At 41.9% G+C, this 23426-nt stretch overlaps 2 protein-coding genes across 3 annotated transcripts in view; both read right to left on the bottom strand.

The window, feature by feature from the left end:
* Window positions 1-3402, bottom strand: part of LOC139630549 (PDZ domain-containing RING finger protein 4-like) — a 119248-nt gene extending 115846 nt beyond the window's left edge. Inside the window, exons 1-2 of the mRNA XM_071494116.1 lie at window positions 1459-3402; window positions 1206-1301 (exon numbers count right to left, since the gene is read on the bottom strand). Of these exons, the coding sequence (XP_071350217.1) occupies window positions 1206-1301; window positions 1459-1869 (507 nt within the window). The 5' untranslated portion in view covers window positions 1870-3402. The remainder of the gene's footprint in view (window positions 1-1205; window positions 1302-1458) is intronic.
* A 1707-nt stretch (window positions 3403-5109) lies between these two features.
* LOC139630576 (contactin-1a-like) overlaps window positions 5110-23426 on the bottom strand; it is a 65388-nt gene continuing 47071 nt past the window's right edge. For both annotated transcript variants that reach the window (XM_071494161.1, XM_071494169.1), the window contains exons 7-24: window positions 23116-23322; window positions 21447-21546; window positions 20911-21086; window positions 20472-20596; window positions 19852-19969; window positions 19373-19520; window positions 18331-18458; window positions 17510-17682; window positions 16509-16632; window positions 13484-13645; window positions 13051-13200; window positions 12377-12447; window positions 11122-11356; window positions 9920-10023; window positions 9514-9703; window positions 9267-9379; window positions 9017-9173; window positions 5110-7432 (exon numbers count right to left, since the gene is read on the bottom strand). In XM_071494161.1, the coding sequence (XP_071350262.1) occupies window positions 7356-7432; window positions 9017-9173; window positions 9267-9379; window positions 9514-9703; window positions 9920-10023; window positions 11122-11356; window positions 12377-12447; window positions 13051-13200; window positions 13484-13645; window positions 16509-16632; window positions 17510-17682; window positions 18331-18458; window positions 19373-19520; window positions 19852-19969; window positions 20472-20596; window positions 20911-21086; window positions 21447-21546; window positions 23116-23322 (2558 nt within the window). In that variant the 3' untranslated portion in view covers window positions 5110-7355. The remainder of the gene's footprint in view (window positions 7433-9016; window positions 9174-9266; window positions 9380-9513; window positions 9704-9919; window positions 10024-11121; window positions 11357-12376; window positions 12448-13050; window positions 13201-13483; window positions 13646-16508; window positions 16633-17509; window positions 17683-18330; window positions 18459-19372; window positions 19521-19851; window positions 19970-20471; window positions 20597-20910; window positions 21087-21446; window positions 21547-23115; window positions 23323-23426) is intronic.

Here is a 23426-nt window from a genome sequence, read left to right on the forward strand (position 1 = left end):
TCCCCAGAAAACTGTTTAACCAAAATTTGAATTTAATTTTTTGTGTCATTTTAAAGAAAAAAGTTAAAATACTCTGGTTCCAGCCAATCAAACATGAATTAAAGATAGCACCAGTTTGGAAACTGTGATGACCACTTTCCTTTTTCTGAAATCTTAAAATCACATAATAAATCAATTAATGGAGAAGATAACTGACCAATTAATTAAAGTAATAATTAGTTAAAGCATTACTCTGTAGTATTTTTCCAATTTCTACCATGTGTGTAGCAGGTATGTGCAATGTGGCCCTTCCCACTCTCTCACTTAATGTTTCTGCATTTCATATGCTCTACTTAATTAAGTCATAAAGTCATTAAAAATGTCATTGAGTCACTTACACTCAAGTTGTTGGTGCTAGAATAACCTTTGCTTTCTCCCTTCTCTGTTGGTGAAAGCACAGACTACAGGATGCAGTGATTCTAGGTGTTCTCACACCAAACTTTCTAGAGTTCTTTCTCACACACAGAAGAGGGCAAAGGCCGCTTTAGAAGCATCTCTCCAGTCCAGGATGGACAACACAGAATGAAATATCATGACATGAACAGACAGCTCAACAGAAGTCAGAGGCTATGGTAGATCTCCAATCATGGCACCAAGGAGATTAAGTATTATTTCTGGCAAATACATAAACCGGTGAGTGACAGCTATATGATATTTAACCTGGTATTTATATAACCAATTCCTTTGTCAACAAACGCACACTTTTGCTGTGAGAAAGAGAGACCCACACCATAAACAGGATGTGAGGAGAGATTATACTCCTATAAACTGTCTGCAGACAGAGATTGCAACCACTCTATAGCAATCACTGCGATCCCTCGGTCAACATTTACACAATGAATGGTCTGGCCGCGGGGTTAAAGCCTGAGCTGAAGCAGCAGGTGAAACAGAGGAGGAAGAAGCGAAGCAGTGCTTTTAAAACATTGGCCTAAATCCTAATATCAACAACTGTGAAGTGTGTTAGTGGGCACTAACAGAGACACTGACAGACCCAGGATCAAAAAGCATATGCACTGGTGCCTTTGGATATTTTGGATAATCACAGTCAAGCCTGTGCTCTCAAACGTTTATGAATGAGCCATAAATGCCAGTGTTTCCAGCTATGGGGGCTACGGATTGGAAAAGACACACAAAAGCTGTGATCAGTGAGTTTGCTTCTCTCTTACCTTAGGTGCTTTGACTTGCTCCTGCGGTTCCCCATCTGCACATGTTGCTTCCTCTGATACGTTGCTCTGCATGTCAGCGGCGGTCTTCAAATCACCCTTGAATCAGCCAACAAACACAAGAGTGTGTGACGTTTATCAGCCTGTCATGTTTTGCTTTATGTGGCATTCAGAGTGAAATCATAATGTACACTTTCCCACGCTAACTGCAGCTTTCTGCACCACATTCCAATATCAAACAGTGACCCCCTCTCACCTTGTAGTACCCAACGACTTGCTCTGCGATGCTGCTGATGTGCAGCATGTATTGATGCAGCCTCCGTTGGTATCTGAGAGCAGCGAGCTGAGCCTCGTTCTGCAGAGTGGACACCTGGGCTAACAGGAACTGCTCCCTCCTGTTCCACCTGAGCCTCGCCATCCGGGATTCATGCTCCAAGGCTGCGCGTCTTTCTTCCAGCGCGTCGGTAACCGTGCGGAGCGCGTCCACGCAGCAGTGCTCCCCTTTGTCCCTGTCCTCATCGGACAACAGGAGCCCGCATCCCCTCTGACAAACTCCCTCAGCACGATGACCCGTGTCTGGCTTCGTCCGCGACGCCATCCCGCCTGGGTTTAAAACTTGGCAGTTAGGATCCTTTCCCCCGCAAGAAGTTGGGCAATCGGCGCACATAGTTTGCGCAGGGAACTTTTCCACGCAGCACAGTGAGTTGGGACAAAGTTATTGCACAAGTCTGAACACATGAGAGTGTGAGCGCAGTGGAAGCCGGAGCGGTCTGCGCAGCTCACGCTGAGCTGAGGGGCTGCGCCACTTCTCTCACTGCGTGAGCTCAGATGTTGGGTCACTGGGAGCGAGATGTGTGCGGGCGCACAACTGCACCCTGCTGACTCACCTCTGCTCAGGGTCACCGCGGTTCACCGTGCCTCTGTGGCTTTTTCCCGCCGCTCACATACAACAACATTTTGACTTGAATTAACATCAGAAACCATCTGTGCACTGTGGTGGTTTTCGCTCCTGTGTCATTTATATGTGTGCAGCTGTGATAGTGTGTGTGTGTGTGTGTGTGTGTGTGTGTGTGTGTGGACTTGTGTGTTATAAATCCTCCCCAGCAGAGGTCGCTCATTCTCTCACACACTCTCAAATGAATCACAGGGCAAAAGGCTCAATTGATAACCTCCAACAGTCCACACATCATGGTTGGCATGGTGGGCTTTTATTGCACCTCCTCTTAACCCTATTAAACTAATTGAGTCTAGTTTTTTGCACAGTGATGATATGTCAGCGAAACTTGTCTCGAGGGGTCGGTGCTCTTTCAGTGGCTAAAGCCCAGCTGTAACACAATATCTGCATGGAGACCTTCACTTATGAAGCCTTCCTGCAGGAGTCCAGGGCAGTCTTACCGGCTGACACAGCATGACATATTACAGGCATCTCAGAGAGGGTGTCACGTTTCAGGTCTCCCAGCAAAGCAGTCTGGTTCTAGTATGTTTTGTGTTGTCTGAGCTGTCAAAGAACAGGTGTAGATTTACAAAGACAATACCGCAATCTGTCCAGGGACTGCACACCTGTCTACAAAAACACACTCTCTTGGGGGGTCAGAAGAATGTAACGTTTTTCTCCAGTCAATCACTGAAAATGAAATAGTAGCTCTAATATTACTTTATGATGTGAAATTAAATGGCAAATGGCTGTATTTCAGAAGTGAATGAGTTTAGAGGATGTGATCCAGGAGGAGGCAGACTGAGGCTGACTGTGAGTGTGTTTTTGGCAAAGTGTTCCACAGCCACCTGAGACCAGACCTATCACACAGGCCATATGCTTGGACCGATAAGCAACCGAATCAGGAGCGAAATCACGGCAGGGGGAAAAAAACCCCCACTTCTTTTGTTCTCCCTGTGAGCTGATGTCAGTGAATAACCATAAAGACCCCTGAACGAAACGGAGAGGTGAAGTAAAGCTCAATAACAATCTCAAATCTGATTCATTTGCTGTGACCTAATCCACAAAGAGAAGTGATACCGATCTACTTTTCATCAGCTGGATACCTGATAGGAGGCAAAACTCCAACAGCTGTTTCTGCCTGAAAAACCAGACATTGACCGAGTCTGGCCTTATCTGTAATGGAGGACAGATTGAAACACTATCTCTGATATATTAGTTGCTGGCTTCAGTAAAGAACAGCTTTCTCCTGGAAATCAAGAGGGGAAAAAATCCACTCATAAAGTCAGCACTTGGTGCAAATACTCGAGTTGATAATAAAAGGAAGTCATAAATCATCAATGACGCTCTAGTTTCTCTTATTTGATATGTGAGAGCTGAAACACTGCTATGAATATTTCACATATAACCAGTCTGAAGTTCAACTTTAATCCCAAGGCAGCAATCACTAAGGAGACAAGTGATTTTTATTTCAATCCACCTCAAGGGTGCGGGCACTTTGCTTCATCTAAAAGCAGGGCAGAAAGCACCTGAGACCACCAGCTGTCCGACCTCAGTGGAGGATCTGTCTGAATTTGATGACCCTGCTTGCAACTTTTGATACATTTATTTAGTATGAGTGTTCAAAGTGAAACTATGGACATGCTGAAGAGGAAATATTCCACTGTGGTCTCTGCTTTAATCTTGGAGTAACATCAGTTTTCAGACTGGGCTCATGGACTCCCTTCTGGTCTCCATTCATTCATGATTCAGTCACTGGTGAACTCCGGCTGACTCACTGTGGGCTAAAACTTTAAACAGGGATCTTTGTGGATCCTTGCTTTCCAATCAAGCGTCTTTTTCTGGTTGCAGAGGACATTTATGTATAATGACAATGATCATGTGATATCAGAAGTTCCGAAACTGCTACTACATGGGCTTTGTGGTGAGATTAGTTTCTCAACTGCTGTTTCCAAGGTCAAGAGTGAGCTTTTTAAAGCCAACATGAAAAAGAAGCTGTTAAAGCGCTAAAGGCTGAGGATATTTTAACATCTACAGTTCTCTTCCTGCTGATGAAGGTAATTTGATATGACCAAAAGCATCAAAACAGCCACTAAATGGACCTGATGGTGAGGTTGTTTTTCCCCTAGAGTAGATCTCCCTTATCGCTTATTGCTTATTGCATCTCTGCCAAAGGGCCAATATGGGCAGCGTAACATATGTAGCCAATATGTTTGAGTAGCCTTTTAATGCAGGTGTTTTCAGCCATCCAATACCTTAGACTTTAATAACTTTACTCAAATTGAGAATCATACTTGAGAGAACCAACTTGCACTTTTACTCCTGAACAAACACCAAGAAATGAACACATGAGTGAGGTCTTCCACTGTCTGAGAGGGAATGTAACTATGAATGTTCAGTACAATTTTGAGGGACCTGTACTTGAATATTTCCCTGTTTATATTTTATATTTCTATTCCGCTACATTTCAGAGGAAAATATTGTACTTTTTAGCCTGCTACACTTATTTGACAGTTGAAGTTATTTTGTTTAATATTGTAAGATTTTACATATAGCCTAAAATATATAACTATATAAGGACAATATAAGGAAATACATGATGCATTTAATAATAGAATAAACTTTCAGGTATTTAAGAAAGTTGCTCCACCTGAACCATAATGGTTTCAGTCTTTCCAGTATCTATTAAATCTTTTTTTTTTTTTAGACAGATTAGTCTAAAGCTATTCATAGGGATAAGATTTGGATTGTCAAACTGTAAAAAAAAAAAATCCATTTGTAAGGAGCCACTCTGCATAATGTAATGGAGAACTTCTATATTGTGGTAGTGTTTCTTCAACTTAAAAATCTGAATACTTGTTCACCACTGTAAACTGTAAATCTGACTCCCCAGTACCCAAACACTCAGCTGCACTCTCACTTTTAGTAAATTGAAATTGATCAGTAGTCCCAAAAACACACGCAACGCAGCAATTTAATAGTTAACTACACTTTTATTGTTCCTTGTCCAGCCAATGAAAGGTTCCAGTTTCAGCCCTCACATGTGCCGCTCACGTCCAGCAAAGCACTGAACTGAGCCAGACATATGCCGCCACTGCCACCAGTGATGCCACCAAATCCCAACCATCGTGTGCATGAGACTGCAGGACCAATTCTGAACTTTAATGAGTGAGATTCCTTTAGTCAGCGTGAGATTTTCTCTCTAAAAACTCTCCCCAAGACTTTTTATGAGATGACTGGCTTAATGAAGCTTAACAGCTAATGCACATATTAGGCTTAGGTCTATACTGTCTCTGACGTATAGGGATGTCACTCAGTAATGGAATGTATTTCTTATGAAGCACGGAGGTTGAGAAGTTGCTATGATGCTGATTTGTCGCAAAGTAACGTACACTTTGTCTCCAATGTCATGCATGTTAGAATGTAGAGCCGCTGCTTCGGGCCAAAATGTCAAAGTTCAAGGCATTCATGCATTTGGCAACTCTTTTTATGATTTGTCGCATGAAGGAAAACTGGCAAAAGCACTTTGTGGTGGATGTTGATATAGTCACAATGTAGAAGCATGGCCAGCATCAGTCACACAAGAGGTGAATCAGAGGAATTCAAAACGCAGCATTTGTTGTTGAGGGAAATAAACCTTTAAACTGTCCAACCAGAGGTGGGTCAAGACAAATATAATAATCATAAACAAAAATGGCAACAGTTGATAATGTTTATATATCTCTGATCACATGTTAATAAAAAGACAAAAATAATGCAGTGGAAACAACATCATGAGCTTTGGATGGGCTCTTACCGCCGACATGGATGGCTTTGCTTATCTTCTGTTAATACAAGATAATGAAAAATGAAATATATTAGAGTACTGTTATAGGAGCTAGGCAAGTTGTCTTATTAGAAAATATAAAGTAGCCACCAATGAATCAGACATTGCACAATTATTGGAGGGCATGAGCGTCGCTACCGTTCACTGTAACTGCTAATAATAGTGACTCTCACACAAAGCCTTAAACGAGAAAGATGAAATGTAAAAATGTTTACACAACATAAAATGCCAACATTCGTTACAAAGCACCAGCTGATACCACTGAGGTCCTAATGATACAGTCAAAACAAAAGTACTTTTTTCAGCGGTTTTCAGCATCAGTTCCAGCATTGGCCCGGATGTTGTGGCAAAGCCTTGATCACTGCACAGATGTACAAATACAACCAGAGGTGTCAAGCAACCAGAATAACCACTATAACGCGTTTGCTGCAGTTCTGTGTTTGAACCTGCATGTTTGATATGTTCACTTCCTGTTCCTCTGCTCTGCTTTACATTCAGCTTTGCAAATACGGATCCATGTGCCTTAACTCCCAAACACCTTTGAATAATTTCAAGCTCACTTATGTAACAATGTCAGCATGCACACAATTTTCAAGTGGTCCTCCATTATTAATAGAGCTCATGTCATGATTTGGAATAAGCACTGATTGCAGGTGAAACCAATCTATTTTTCTTTATAACATCCATAATATATTAGATAGCAAAACAATATCAGTTATTGGATATATTATTTCAGCATGACATAAGTTGCTCTTTTCTCTATGATGCTTGTTATAAAATCAGGTATGTGAGAGGTTCAGATTTGCTTTGACTGTATCTCTGTAACAGAGGATGTGCTTCATTTAGAAAAGAAAACATAAGAAAATGCCACTGAACTGCAAGTAAAGAAAGACATAAAGACATTTTTTATAAACTCATACAGTTATCCTTCACAGCTTCTTGTTTACCTTTAACTATGGAATGCACTGTAGGCTTGATAGGTTTTTTTTCCCCAAAATGTTACAGATCAAATGAAGCCTACATTTTAAAAACAGTAAACAGCTAACTGGTGCGAAGAGTAACGTTCACACTTTCAGTCATGATCCATTTTAAAACAAGTTACTGTGAGAGATAAGTGCAGTCATTTACATAAGGCATATTTAAAAAGTTGACAGAACTCCTTTGACACTCCTCCAAAGAGGCTTTTTGTGGATAAATAAGGGATGTCTTTGTCCATTTCCAATTTTTTCCATTTCTGTCTTTTTCCACAGACATATTCCAGAGGGGAAGAGTTGGAATACGACATCCTGGGTTACAGGGTGGAACCAAAAGATTGTGGAAAGTCCCAAAGTCCTTACAGGCATCAACCTGTAGAGAGAGTCTTCTCTACAGGAAGACAAAGATGGCACTACATTCAGAAGTTCAGGCAGAGGAGAGCCACCAGGAGCAGGGAGAGTACGCTGAGAGACTGGGCAGTCATCACACCTTCACCTGAGAGACACAAAGGTACAGATATGTCAGTTTTTGCTCAAGAATTCACTGACTGACAGTCAAATTTGCTGATGATTTGAGAGAAAAAAATGCTCTGTCCCATGAGTTTCCAGCTCTCATCCATCAAACTAAAGACCATATTTGGTGTGTGAAGTTTGATATTACCCCCCATCTGTGTGGAGATCACCTTAAATGCCCCTCCATTTGTCAATGCCCTGCATCTGGAATCTTCCACGGCTTAAATTCCCAGGCCTGTGAAATCAAGCTGTCAGGTCTGGACTGAATGATAAGGGATAAGGAAAACCACAGGAGGGGTTTCCTCTACTCATCAAGATCAATTACAGAGGCTTAAGGGCTCCTCTATCCAGTCAGCCTACCTGTCAGTCCATCAACCTGTGAGAGGATCCAGTCACTGGGCTATCAAGGCTTTAGTCATGAACCGTTAAGTTTCCCATCTTTAGCCCTCCAATCTAAGGTATGAAACCTGAACTGACAGCTCTGCTCGGGCCCATGGGAACCCTCAAACTGTGACAAATGATAACCTACCGCCAACTTTGAACCTGGTATAATCCCACTGGCAAATGGCAGGCTAGGGCCGAACAGTCACAGTGTGTCACCTCACTATGGATTTAAAATGTGATTAGATAACTGAGGGCTTTCTTTATTTCTATTCCTCTGATGTGAAACTAAACCTGGGTGAAGAAACCTGGGTTTTCTTATCAGAACAAGGACACGTTTACTCAAAGGAAAACTTCAAATTAAAACCTAACTCTTGCCTTAGCGCTCTGGAGTACAGCTTGATTTGGTTTAGTTTGACAATTCTGTAAATAACACCATATACTATATATAAACGTATATATGTGTGTGTGTGTGTGTGTGTGTGTGTGTGTGTGTGTGTGTGAATTAAGGCAACAACATTTTATAGTCTACAGCAGTTTTGTTTCTGTAAATAAACCACGAAGCATCTTCACTGATCAATAGATGGCCTCCACACGTTAAATCAACTGGTAAATTAAATCTGCATTAAACTGATGCATTATAAAAGTCAAAGTAAAAAGAAAACAGTTAAAAGATCAATTTGCAAGCAAGTAACTATATTTTGTTTTTCTGTTTTCAAGCAGTGAGTTAATTTATTAAATTTTAAAATGGAACCACAAAAAATATACCCTTTCCTGTTGTTGACAATCAAACCATGTAGAGTCTGTTGTAGCCTGTTATCTGTTGCAAATGTTTAATGAAATCTTCTAGAATCTTCTAGATCTAAAGACAAATCATTTTACCTGCACTGCACGTTAGTTACTATACATTTAGTTTCACACTTATAAAACTTACATTTATACAACATTTCATTTTAACATTTTTTTCAGATATTACCTCTTTGTGTACTATGACAGTCTGTAAAACTATGTTTTATTTTGATGTGCAGTGACCAATCAGGAGAGTGTCGTTCAAATTCAAAGCTTTATTAATTAAACATGAATCAGATTTGCTAAAAAACAAGGATCATGAGTGTTACCACTCTACTAAATAATTCAGAGAGGTGAATGAAGAGGACAAGTTCACTCCAAGGTCTGTGTCTGTTACCTGTGATGTGGATTTGTGCCACAGCCCCATCTCCTCCTTCTGAGTGCGCCCGGACCTCCACCACGTAGTTCCCATCTGCGGGCAGGGGAAGGTCTATGTACCGCCTACTTGTTGTGTACAGAGTTCCTGTGGAGTGGCCCTGCTGCCTGTACAGCACCTAGGTATATGCACATATAAGGTACAAATGTAAGGTTCCCAGCAGCGAGAATGATTATAGTCTGCACTGAAGTAAATTTTGAACTGTACTCACCTTGTAGCCATCTATCGATGCCTCATTAGCCAGCGGCTCCACGTGCTCCCAGGCAATATTTACTGACTGGCCCTTTAACTTTTTACCTATTATTTTGGGGGGTCGACTTGGAGCTGGTAAAAGACACAAAAACAGAAAGGAAAAACAATTATATTAAAGTGACTCATATACAGTAAGGACTGTACATGGTTCTGACATGTTGTTTTCCATGCTAGTTAACACTAAATTGCTTTAATAACCAACATACGAGGTTTCTTGGTGTGGATCCGGAGGTGCTCGCTGGGTGGCCCGTATCCTGCAGAGTTGTAGCCACGAACCTCAATAAGGTATTGGGAGTCAGGCTTCATACCCTCCAGCCTGGTGTGGTTCTCCTTGCCAGGCACCACCACCCTCTGAGCCCCACCCTCACTGTCTTCCTGATTCCTCCAGTACTTCACCTGGGACACACGGGGACAGAGGTGAGATGGGCGGCATCAAAAAGCTTGTTTTACAGCACTTGATTCATAGCATGAGGAAAGGTAAAAGGCAGGTGCAAAAGTTCCACTAATGGGTGTTAAAAAAAAAAAAACATTTCTAGATGTTGTATGACCTGAGTCATACTACATCTCACATATAGGTATTTCCCCCATGCACTGGTAAAACTTTCTGCTGACCTGGTATCCATCGATGTTGCTCTGTAAGAGGGGCAGCCACCACACGATGGCTTCTGTGGCAGAGAGCGCTCTGCCGTCGACACTTACAGGAGCTTCAGACGGAGCTGAGGAGAGACACAGTACATAGTGTGATAAATAGGTCACAGCACAGTAAGAGAACCATTTCAAGGACGTGCCCTTCAGAGGTAATTTCTATATTGCACACACAAAACTCCAACGCAGCATTTTTGATATGTATGAATCTGCAAGCACCACACATAAACTAATGGATCCATTACCCTGACCATAAACTATCCATCGCTTCCTGATTTGTGTCTATTGGCTTCACTGACGCCCTTTTTCACTCAGTTGTGCTTATGCATCATTTTCGTAATGTGAATTAATCTTGTTAAGCAACACGTAAAGTGAGAGAAATCCTTCCCAGCCGACATCGCTTCACTAGGCCATCGTACACTCTTCTTGACTTATGGGCCAGTTATTCAGTGTAGCGTAAGCTCTCCCTGCCAGGAAAACTGACCTTGAATGTTAAATTGTCACACTGGGCCTTAAACCAACAACCCATCACATACTGTCACTGTGTTTAACACAGACAGATTTAGAAAAACAATGGTTCACAACAACCGTGCACACAAACACAAATGGTCACACGTACGCCTGAGCAACAAAGACAGAGCGTTTTGCAGGCTTGGCTAGAAAATCATAGACTCTCAAAGGCAAGCCTTTCCCCAAAGTGTGTTACCATGACAACGGGGGAATCTCTGTAACCCATCGTGTCTGGGTTGCCAGTGGTTATCTCAACTGTCTGTCAGTGGAAGTTAATAACTAGGCTAAATGCTTTGCATCCTTGGGCGAATTATCAGCTTTATGGTTCATGCTACGTAGATCATGATAATCCCCCCGCAAGGAAAGAGAGAGAGGAGAAGATGGGTTCACTTTCAAGGGGTATTAAAATTCCTCACAACTATACATGAGAACTCTTATTAAATGGGTCCTACTCCACTGAAAACATTGCTGGTGATAAGTAGCTGACACTGACAGACTGAAATAGCCGAGTGTCGGCTTATTGAAGGATTCCTCATTCCCTGGGATACTGAGAAAACAGGACCAGGTCGATCTGTGACACTGCTGTGAGATTATTTTGGCACATTTCCGCATCTGCGCTTCAGTGTTGAGCAGGTGCTGTGAATCTCCTCATTGCTTACCGTCCTGTGCGGAGTAAATGATGGCTGTTAGGCTGTAGGGTCCTTCTCCTTGATTATTGAATGCTTTGACCTTAACTTCAAACTCCGTCGAAGGAGGGATGGAGGACTCTTTGTGGACATAACGATTGGCCTGGGGGTCGGCTACTATCACCCTCCTCCACTGGTAGTCTTCTTGAGGTTTGAAGGCCACGATGTAGCCAAAATTTGGACCATAGTAGTACTGTGGCTGTACAGGCTGATGACCAAAATTAAAAAATTAAAAAATAAAAAAAAAACATTGAAAAATTACTGTAAATTACTGCAAATGTTTTATCCAACACACACCTCAAGCCTGGAATTAAAGTCTAGATCCTGTCACATTTCACACCATGCATATCATGCATCATCCACTTCTGCTTGTGCTTTATACTCAGATTAATGGCTAGATTCAAGAAGGGCCATCTCCTGTAATCAGATAACGTTTTTATATATTGTTGAGCAAAATTTCGGCGTTCTGTGATTTATATAGAAAGAGCAGTGACAGTTTGCTGGCTCGTCCCTCTTAATCTGTCCTTACGCCTCATTTCCTCCGCTGGCACTCTTACTTTATCACCACACCACATGTCCAGCAAGACATGGCTGCATCGCTAACCCCTGAACACATCGTCTCATCCTCCAGCTGCTCTGGAATTGAATGGCCATGCCAAGCAAGAGGCGATTTACCCATTAATTTATCAACAGCTGCAGCAGGGAAATGGAGAATAATGATTCAGTTCAGTCATTGATTTCTGTTGATAGTGATTGTTTTGTTTCCTCCAGTGTTTCTTCTTCACTTCCTCTAAATGTTCCCTTTAATCTCAATTAAAAGCTCATTTTTATAAACTTGCGTTCCGAATGGTCTTTCTGTAACCATTTTTTAAATGTGTTTGATTCATTTTCCTGTACCACTTTTTATTTGTACTCTCAGAATTATGGTCCATAAAGATGAAACATTATACAATTTTATAAGTTGAAATAACAGAGACATGGGTGTACAGCAATCTGCTCTCTTTTTTTTTGATGTCTGCCTGCTAGCCAGCATCTCACTAGAGCAGGTGTGTGTTTTCCCTTAGTTTTGTATAGTCAAAATAATGTCTGATTGTATTTCATTGTTCTGGTATATTATTTTTTTCTTCTTCTATTATTGTCTCTATTAATTTGGTTTAGCATGTGGTAGCAGCCCAGTACTTTTACATGAACTTGTAACCTTTTCGCCCAGTGGAAAGTGCAGACTTACTGTCCACGTGATGGTCAGTTCTCTGCTGGTCCCGCCGCCCCCACCGACGTCCGAGGGCGCCACCACAGGAACTGCAATGAGACAGCAAGAGCAAAACTCTGAGCCCACATGTTAAAAAACCCACACAAACAAAGCCAACCCACACAGGCTGTAAGCTATCCCTGGCAACACTACTGAAACATCCTTCCCCTGCAAATACAATATCAATGTCTTCTCCTTTGCCAAATGCAACACCTTAATGTCGATGTGGGAACCTTGCCACTGAGAGAGACAGAGGGGCAAAACCTCTCTTGTTTTGCTTTGAGTCTAATAGCTCGCTCTCAAATGCTGATTATTTTTTTAAGAGAGGTTACTGTAGGCCTGTGATTTCCATTTTATAATTGAATTTCAGTGTACAGTTTCAGCAAAGTGCTCATTTGTAGAGGTTTGTGTGGTGAGTTTGGCAGCATGCTTCTGCTGTAGGAAGCGCAGCATGATGGGATTTCTGCTGACTCATTCCTGCAGCAATACTTAACATAAGTAAACAGTGCTATAATAGAATGGTGATGAATAAATATCAAAATGGAAACCTGGACTGTAGTACCACATTTCCATGACCTTTCAAGTTACTCTCGCTGTTTACCCCATAAATCTGATGCATCCTGTGTTAACTTGCAGTAAGCACACAATCTTACTTGCTTCCAGGGTTTTGTCTTTAGGTGACGGGCTGCTTGGTTCTCCTGTCCCAAGGGTGTTGGTGGCAATCACCCTGAACTCATATTCTGTCCAGGGGAACAAACCCACCACTGTGGCTGTCTCAGCATTGCCCTCTACATCTACAGGAACTGCAGGAGACAAATGCACAGATTATGCAGCACAGGTTGTGCTGTCCTGCAATTTAACAAAAATATCCTTAAAACAATAATGAAGTTCCGTTTTGGGAACCCATTCCTATATTTAAGTCCTTGAGGGATGACTACATTACAATTTAGCCATTTTTACGAGACATAAACTACCATGTAGGCCTATAATATCACTATGTGGCATGACCTAAATTATTATATCACTAGTGTCAGCTCAGCAGTAAGGTAACATTGTTTATTTGACCAACTAGTGTGGAGTTCTCACATGTAGTGGCATTCTTCCAGACATCCTTTGAGAAGGAGTCCCTGTACTGGATAGTATATTTGGAGATGGGGCTGTGGTTGTCTGCTCCACGGCTCCACTGCAACGTTACACTCTTGTCAGTTTTGTTTATCAGTCGCACCCCACCTGGGGCACCGGGGGGACCTGGGGTAAAGACAAGAATAAGAGACAAGTTAAAAGCGTTGTTTGATGGGTGATGAACAAAAGTGTGGCTGCGGAGTCATGGAGAGAGAGTGTGAATTCTCCACTTTGACCCGTCCCTCAGACACACAGTGAACACCACACTTGTAGAACAAGAGAAAGACTGTGGTGTTACTGAAAGAGCTCCTGGGGAAATTCCTGTCAAAAGTCCTGAGTCATTTAACAACTTTTTAATTCAACATTTGTCTCCAAAATGACTAGGGTTTGATGTATATGAAACACAACACATCAAAGCCCTTACATCTCCTCTTTTTAGTGTCGTCTTTAAGAGACATCAGCAAAGACTGATGGATTAAGGCATTAGAGCTTCGAGCCCATTGACACATATGAAGTGAAGCTTAAGCAAAAGCTTTTGAATCCAGTGTTTCTCTTGGTCCTCCTGCTCCTCTTGATTCTTTGTTTGAAACATAAAAATGGTCTAATAGAAAACCCAGACTGTGTCAGGGTTAGCCTCCCAACCCACAGCATCAGAAATCAGCCAGGATTTACTTTTTCCAAGTCATGAATATGAGCCGAGACAAGTAAGGCGATTAGAAAGCCAAAGCTGGACAGCCCTTAAGCTTCCCCTCTCCTCTAAGAGAGGGAGAGAAAAATCTCGTTTTTTTTATAATTCAATGTAAGGGAAGACATTTTTTTATGTCTGTATAGTATTATGTGATATGGATGAACGCTTAGCACAGTGTGTATTTGAACTGATAAGCTTCAGTGTTAGATTTTTGCCAACTGACTGCATGGCTGTATCCCAACAACCAAATTTTATAAAGTTTATGCATAGTTCTCCTAATTCACAGGCACTTAAGTTAACACAGCCACATTTCAACACTGTTCCAGGCAAGACTGTAACATTACGCTACAAAAACACACACACCCATCATATGAAAACAACTCTTCTCCCTATCTCAAATCCCTACTAATAACAAGCTACAGGTGCAGAGCTGTGTTTTTAGCTTGGACGATCTCCTGAAGCGGATCTGCTTCCTCATCTGCTGTGATAAATGGCTGTCTTTCATCTCCCCCTCGCTGCGCCCTGGACTGCTGGCATTTGGCACTCCATTAGGAGCGGCCCAGGGCCTGTGTTTTGGTTCCACTCTGGGAAACGTCACAGTCAGCCGCTGTGCGTTCACCTGGCCGTCTGTCAACACCTGCTCTGAAAGCAGCAGCGGTGGCAGCACACCCAGGGCACAACAGGGATCACTGGCAACCAGATCGCTGCTAGAGTTCTTGGTTTCCTATCTGAAGAGACCCTTTGTCCGCCAACACTGGGGCTGTTTCAAGGGGAGGGCTGTGAAGCTCTCACTCATCGGGAAGTGGAGGGTGAAAACAAAGCCTGATGAATCATCCAGGAGGTGAAATACTGTCAATGACAGACAGATCACTGCGGAAGTGTGGCAGTGTTTATCTTGTGCATGATCATATCTGTATATGGCTGGAAGAACAAGCACTGAAATCAGCAGCACTGCGTATCAAAATACTGTAGTGAGACAAAGAAATCTATGACGTTCTACATGCTTTAGTCACCAGAACACTCATCACAATGCATTACACAACTACTAAGTTGCTAGTTGCTGTGATTCTCTCTCTGCTCTATTAAAGTGCCACTTTATTCAGTTATAATGAAGGCAAATGGGAGCTGACACCATTCATAACACTTCTTAATGGCACAGAAGCATTGCTTGTTCTATTAAGTTTAATTATGTCTGCTGCTGTGTCTAACAAAGCAACCACAGCAACAGTTTGTTATTAGGACTCAAAAAATTTTCATAGAAAAAAATTGCAGTTTATCTTCCTAGTTGCCTTTTTGGATGTTTTGGATAAATATGAGCTAATTTGCAATGTACCAACATTCAGCCAAACAATGCAATGTAGAGGCCGGGGACCAGCAGATATGTGTTTGACTTTTTCACAATTGTTCGAGAGGCTGTAGCCAGTTATTGGTGTCTAAATTCATCATCCTTGAGCAGACAGTCTGAAAAGTTAGTCTGCCCTTTTCTGCCTGGCAGATAGTTAGTGTTCTCTGTGTGTCTCTGTCTCCTGCGTGAGGACACAATTCACTTCCCTCCATAGCTACTTTCTCTCTCTCTCTTTCACATGGAGTCTCGGGGGTTGACAGATCATCTGGCAAAACAGGCTACGGTCTGGTTCCTCTGGAGAGATTTTCTTCTCTTCAAACATGCACTGGAGAACATACAGCACTTTCAGCTACAGCTACAGCTTTCTCTCTCTGTCTCTTTCTCTCTTTTTTCACACACACATGCACTTTCAGGGTGCATATTAATGGTCTGACAATAAAAGTTGGAGACAATTTTAATGAGTAATTTAAGAATATGTGTTTGACAAACTGTGAAATTCTTTAACAGGCCTGTGTTCACTTTAACAGACTGTGTAGATTTTTAAGACCCTGAAAACTTGGACTCAAATCTGTCATTTCTCTAGAATATTAAATATTCATGAATACAAAACAATCAAAGTTTAAAAAACATCTTCACATATCTTATCTTCTATTATTTTAGAGTTAAGCACCCAAAAACGTATCTGCTTCTTCATGATCAGGTTTGATTGACAATACCTAAATGACCTATCGACTATACTCACATTTTGACACAAATGATACTTCATCCTGATGAGTGACATCACAAACATATCACTGACTTCAAACCAGCGAGGAGAGTACAGACAAAAACACAGAAACCTCGAATGTAAATGAACTAAACTGTTATCATTTTGGCAGAGAACAGGGTGTGTGGGCTTTTAAGACATTTATATCGTGACTGTATGAATATGTATAATTGCACCAGTCATGACTCACCCCTGACGACCAGGTGGGCAGAGGCCGTGATGTTGTCAACGGGGGTCTGTGCAGTGCAGCTGTAGCGCCCGGCGTGCTTCAGCTGGACGCTTTTAATCAGCAGCTCACCGTTTGAGCTCCCATTCTGCATAAAACAACAAAGCAGACAACAGCTCATGTAGGAGAGAACAAAACATGATTCATCACGAGGCAAAGTGGTCCTGCTGTGTGCCTGTCAAAAGGAAATCATCACGTTAGATATTTTCTCACTCAGCCTGAGACTCATCTGGGAATAATTATTTCAGTCACCTGCAAGACCAGAGGGACTGGAATATCAGTCTTAAAAAGCAATTTAGGTGAAATGGACATGGGCTTCAGCTAAAGGCCTATCACCTCCTTTCCTGTCAAGAAATGTCAACGCCACACAGTATTTGCGTCAGACAGCACTCTCACTGTAAAAAGGTAAAACCACATCAGAAATCGACTTTAATTTGCTTTACATGCACAACTGCATTGAACTCAAACCGCTTTTGCTAAAACCACATGAACCGTATTAACTGGAACTCAAGCCCATTTTTACGAGGGGAAAATCCTACTTGTGTACAAAAATGAGGTATCATCAATCATAATCATGATATGGCGTTTGCCTAGCAGGCAGAGTGACAAATGAGAAATGCTAACCACTAGCTTATGGTTAGAGCTCCACTGAGAGAGAGAAGGTCATGTCAACAATAATGGATGTTAGCAGAAATTGCTATTTAACTGATATACAATGCATTATTCGACTCACGGAGGGAAAGTAAAATGGCTTTTAGAGTCATATTCATTTAAAGCAGGCTGTACTTTTCCATTTCAGGTATTCCAATGTAAATACTACAGGCAGCAACCCGACCTCAAATATGATTTGACATGGATAAACTCCAGGCTACAGCTACGATTTTGCAGTGAGGGAAAAGATGGGGCTACCGCATTTAACTTAGATTATTTATGTTCATTCCTGCCTAAAAGTATTAACGTCTTACCGGGGTGCGTTCATAATGTTGGCTATCCTTGTGTAGGTCAATGACTCTGCCATCCAGGGACCAGATGAAGGTGATGTCCAAAGAGGTGTCATGTGACGCAGCACACTGCATCCGGGTGTTCTCACCCACTTTAACATCAGCGTTGGACGGTGCCAAGGTGATCTTTGTGGACTCTGGGGAAAAACACAGGAAGTTGAGGAGATCAGTGTCGATAAGTGAGAAGTTTTTTAGGTTAGAGGAAATTTGATTCAATAGAGGAAGGTTACAGAGAAACAACTTAAATGAAAAAGGGGGTTGAGCAGAATAGTAACAGTATGTACTGTTTAAATGAAACAGGTGTAACTGTTCAATACACATAAATATCCACAAGAGGGCAGAAAAGAGCTGTACGTCCACCAGAAATATTTGACAGCTAAGACTGCACGTCTGGAAAAAAAGCCCAACCCATTGTTATTATTTGCTATTCAATCAGACTATCTGAACATGTTCGTAACTCAAGTCCTCTTCTCATTTTTCATTGAACAGTGGTGACGACTAAGCCCTTGTCTCATCACATCAGATCTAAAACAGTCCCCTCTCGCCTCTGCCCTTGGGGAAAGACTGAGTATCTACCAATAGCTTGTATTCTGTCACTCTGCTCACAGGGACATAATTCAACAACCGTAGATATTTGGAGGTCAGAAAGGTTTGAAGAGTGACAGGAATGATTGACAGCCAAGGGCGACATCAGTCAAAGCAACACCAACTGTCCTGGAAGCATCAGAAAAAAAGAGGCATAAGGGGTGTTATTAATTAAGCATCGTTCATTAGCTGGAACTTGCCTGTGACCAACAGAGAGCCCGTGCTGTTGGCCTTGCCCCGGTCGTTCTCGGCGAAGCAGGTGTACCTGCCTTCATCTGCCCGCGTCACGTTGAGGATCTCCAGGCTCCCATCCTCCCAGATGAACACCCTGAGGAGAAACCAGAATTATTTCCTCACATACTGAGGAGAAAGAACTATATGGTATAAAACATTCAGCACAAAACGAAGGTCAAAAGTCCAGCAAATGTTATTCCATGGATATATGGGTGATGAAAAATGATGAAAGAGCTCTGAATGTCTGCCAATTCCCTAATGGATCTATGGTTCTCAGGGAAAAAAACAGTAAGTGAACTTGAAACTACTCAGCAAGAAGCAACATTAAATTACGCTAAAGGCAAAGGCAACAATGTTTGATTAATTTTTCTCTGCATATTTCATATTCATGCATGACAAACAGCACCGTGCCAAGCTGCCCCGTCACCACTCCACACCCTCTCTCACGCACACAGCAGCCACAGAGAGTATGAGGAGGCATATGCTGCATAATAATTTGGCTGCTGCTCCTCCTCTCAGTGAGTCCCACTGTGGCGAATGGGGGTGTGCACAGCGGGGGAAAGAGTTTGGGGCTCTCAGAGCTTCCAGATGAGGCTTTTTTTTTGTCAGCGAGGAGGGGGTTTACACATCCAGTCTGACCAGGCTGATGAGCCAGAGAATGAGCTTAATGTCAGCCACTAAGACACAGCAAAGTGGTGTACACCCATCAATAATAAACAAAAAAACCTAAAGATTTTGCTGGCATTCAGTATACAGGAAATCTAGGGCTTATTTAGATCCAATAAATCACCATACTGTATGTGTCTGGCTAACAATGAGACATTCTCAGATCCTGTCTTTGTGCTAATATGAACCAGACATGTCACAGTCACAAAAAAAGTTTGATATTTGGATTAAAAACTACAAAAACCTCTTCCATGACGAACCAGCTGCTCTGAATGAAGACAGACAATATTTACAGATCAGAGGACAAAAGGAAGTGTGTCATCTAATCAAGAGACGGCTCACCTGGTAGAGTTGGAGAGCAGCTCTGTGTCTTTGCTCCAGGAGAAAGTAGGCTTCGGGGCTGCTTTTGGTCGACATTCAATCACCACTCGGCCGTTTTTAGCTGCCAGGACTCTCTTCACTGGGTTGTGTTCAAACGTGGGAGCACAGGCTGAGGAGGGACAGTATGGATTATTCATCACAAACTTAGTAGAATATGCATTATCTGCAGACATGCATACATTTATGACCCATTTAGAATTCATAAAAGTGAGTAGTGTACTGATCTAACATACTGTATTGTGCATGCTACTTTGAATGACCAAAGTCAGTTTTTGGAAACACTCTCATGTGTGTGTTTTTTTTTTCAGCAATCTAAAAGTTGTTTTTCTTAATAAAATCTCACATAGAACTACATATGTCTACATATGAGCTCCAGCAAGTGACCTTTAAATCTCTGATGCATTCATTTGTGCTGCAGCTGCAGCCAAAGTTTGACTCACCATACACACGCAACTCTGCATTGGCATAAATAACTCCGTGGTGATTCTCTGCTATGCACTGATACATCCCTGAATCATCAAACGTCAGGCTGCTGAACCTCATCTCTTTCCTGTCAAGCTGTGGAAAATAACAGGAGTGTAACGTGAAAATATCATCATTCCACATTTCAGCATTTTCATACAATTCGATTCTAACACGTAGCACAGGATTAAAATCAAACTGTTGACTGTTGACATCCACAGAGGTATAGATGGCAGTCGGTTAATTCGAGAGGAGATTTCATTAATATATAATGACGTATCCAGCTGCATGTATCAAACAACCTCCCCCACTCTGCTGTCATTAGCTGCAACTCTCCTGGGTATTTTTTTTAGACCTGATGACAGTTGTTTCTATGGAGGGTTACACAACCCATGCTGGCTGGCACCCACTCAACAACAACAGATACTTTCTCCTGACATGATGTGGACCCACAGTGCCAGCTTCCTGTCACTGCTGTGCTACTGTAACAACCCTGGGATGCACACTGAACAGGTTCTAGCAGAGCTCTGAGTAATTTACAGCTACAGCTAAATCACTCAGTTATAGGACAATAAAGACTTATGAGTTTGAATGTTACCGGTTCTCCATTTTTCAGCCAGTGGATGCGTGGTTTAGGTTTGCCAGTGGCCACACAGGACATAGTATACTCGCTATTGAGGTCTTTCTCTGTGCTGCTGATGTGCTCCACCCACTCAGGAAAAGCTGCAGATGAGGAAAATCAGAGTTACAGTGTTTCTACAGAACAATATGAGAAAACTACAAAGCTACTGAATAACCCTAAAGCTGATATGGGGTGAGACTTCAGGCACTAAAGTAGGTGTCAGTTCTAAAAAAAGAAAAACCTTAGAAAGTGTGCCAGGTAGTGATAAGAATAGAGGGCTGGTGAATCTATCCCTCACAGTGCCTTGCAGAGAATTAATGAAACTGAGAAAGACTTTTTGTAAAACGTACATGTGTGTATCCACTGAGATGTTTTATAAGAACAAGGCTGCCATGATAAACAACACACTTCTTACCTTCTACAGACACTCTTGCAGTGTGGTAGTCCTTTCCTCTCGAGTTCACGGCCTCACACTGATAGGTGCCGCCGTCTTCAAACTGCACGTTGTACAGGTGCAGGTGAGCCCCGGCCATCTCGTGATTGGGTGGCATCGCTCCGTCTAACTTCTTCCAGTGGATCTCAGGGACGGGACTGAGAGGGACACAGAGAGGAAAATAATAAGGCTTTAATTCGTAATGCATATGCATCATTGCACTGAAGCCATCAACGTTCTGAGACATGTTTTCTAAATCATTTAGCCCAGTGACTCGCAGAGTTTCTATCAGTCTGAGCTGCTGTAAATGTCATTTTAACATCTATTAATGGTGAACTAACATGGTGTTTTGAGAGACTGATACATCCCTATTATTTTAAATTTTGTGTTTGAGTTGTCAGTAAGTCAGTGTGTATGTACTGTAATGCTGCATCATTTAAATTATCTTATTTCATGCCACAACAATAACAGAATAAATCTTTCCTCGTTATTTTAAAAAAACTTGTTTATTTACTTACTTTCCCAAAGCGAAACATTCCAAGGTGATATTCTGCCCCACCAGAGCAGTGGTGTCTGGGAACTTGACATTGAGGTCAGCAGGGTATTTTCTGATGGGACCTGAGAGGAACAACAACAGCAACAACATCAATTATGATTCAGGAGCTAAACTCACTTCTAGCTGCTAATCCTGAAATAAACAATAACCTTAGTGTTACCAGATTCTAACAGTATCCAGGTCTGTCATGGTGCAGGTCAAACTTGATTTCGTCTGTGGCATGTTAGAGTCCAGATTTTGCAATACATTGTGTAGAAGTGTGTCTTTGATTTCTGGACATCTCAGCCACTCTGTCATGTCTGTACCAACTGAGTTACCACACCAGGTGAAGATGAACACAGTTCAGTTCATTTACCAGAGCATTTCCTCTTCTGATGGGTTCACTTTAAGCAAGAGGCAGGAGTATAAGTTAAGTATATATCCACATAGTATCCAGGTTTCTCAAAATAATATATGAAGGCTTATCGTGGTCTCTAAAACCAGCTCAAACACATAGCATACTGCAAAAGCCAGATCATAGCAACATAACTCATACACAAGGCATTTAAAAAGCCTTGGCAAAATGCAAAGATTCACTCCCACACACATGCGGACACAAAAACTAGTTAAATACAGGCCACATCATACCCAGAAGCTATCCACAACACAAATATGCATGTGGGAGCCCAAACAAGTATTCAGCTCAGTTCCTAACCTCTCTGATGGAACACAACATTCTTATTGTGCTCTACTATTCAAGATGCATTTGCCACAGGTGAAGTTGGCTTAAAGTTAGATGACTATGAAAGTAAACATCTCATGAATTCTGGGAAGGTCCCTAAGGAAATTGTTAAAATAGCTGCCTAGTTTTGTATTACTAACTCCTACATTAGCCTCTGCAAATACACAGAGCATTAACAAACACAATCACGCTGCCTTAGTTTCCGGTCTTCATCTCTGAGGCTGTTCATGTTCCAGTTCATTCTTCATTAACACGCTGGCCCTGTCTTAAAGCCAGTTCTTTTGTGTCAGTCCACTACTGAGCTAATTTGTTCCTGTAAATCTCATTTACAGAGCCAGTGGCATGACCTTATCACATCATTGAAAACAAACACCATTGTTTGGTACTTCAGTGGGGATGGGAGAAAATAAAAAAATCAATGCAGTATTTTGCTGCATCCACGCAGAGTCCTTTCCTGTCTTCCAGCTTATCTTTCAAACACGTCTCTTTAAGAAACACTTGAGGTCATGCTGTTTACTCACACCTTGTTCTGCTGGTAAAAGAGTTGCAGCCGGGATATAATTTCTTTATCAAACACTTTTTAAGAATTTGTGGTTATTGCAGAGACCTGTATTCAATCTGTCTGTTGTGTTTCATTGCTACATTTTATACATCAAGACACAGCACATCTCTGCATACTGCATTAATTACAGCGCATTGCAAGTGTTACTGTAGCCCAAGTATCATTCTGTCATCAGCCTGGTAGAATATAATTCACCCAAGCTAGATTTTGATTTGGGCTTTTATGTGCATCATATAAGATAACTGGTTGTAAAACCTCAAACCACTGCTTCAGTGTGATCATCATTCATGGAAAGGTCAGAAATAAGCAACTGGAAAGACAATGGGTGGTAGGAAATGAAGTACTAACGTTCAGCCTGTGGCACTAGGGGGATGTAGTTGGAGAAAACGCTCTTGGAAATGGACGGGCTGGACGCAATGCAGGAGTAGTTGCCAGTGTCTGAGGAATCCACCTTGGAGATATAAAGGTTACCATTTGACTGGGAGACAAAACGCCTCTTGTCCAGCGTGATGAAGGTGGGGAATTCATTGAGGATCCATCGGAATGACAGCTCGGCTGCAGAGAAAGAGACATGACAAAAAACCTGTCAATCAAGACTCTGGACACATAGCAACAGCTCTGGAAAGAGCCGAGGGGATTAGATGTGTGAGCTAGCTCAC

Source organism: Trachinotus anak, unplaced genomic scaffold (genome assembly GCF_046630095.1).
Source record: "Trachinotus anak isolate AG129_WGS33_773 ecotype Australia unplaced genomic scaffold, CSIRO_AGI_Tana_v1 ptg000002l, whole genome shotgun sequence".
Classification (NCBI taxonomy): domain Eukaryota; kingdom Metazoa; phylum Chordata; class Actinopteri; order Carangiformes; family Carangidae; genus Trachinotus; species Trachinotus anak.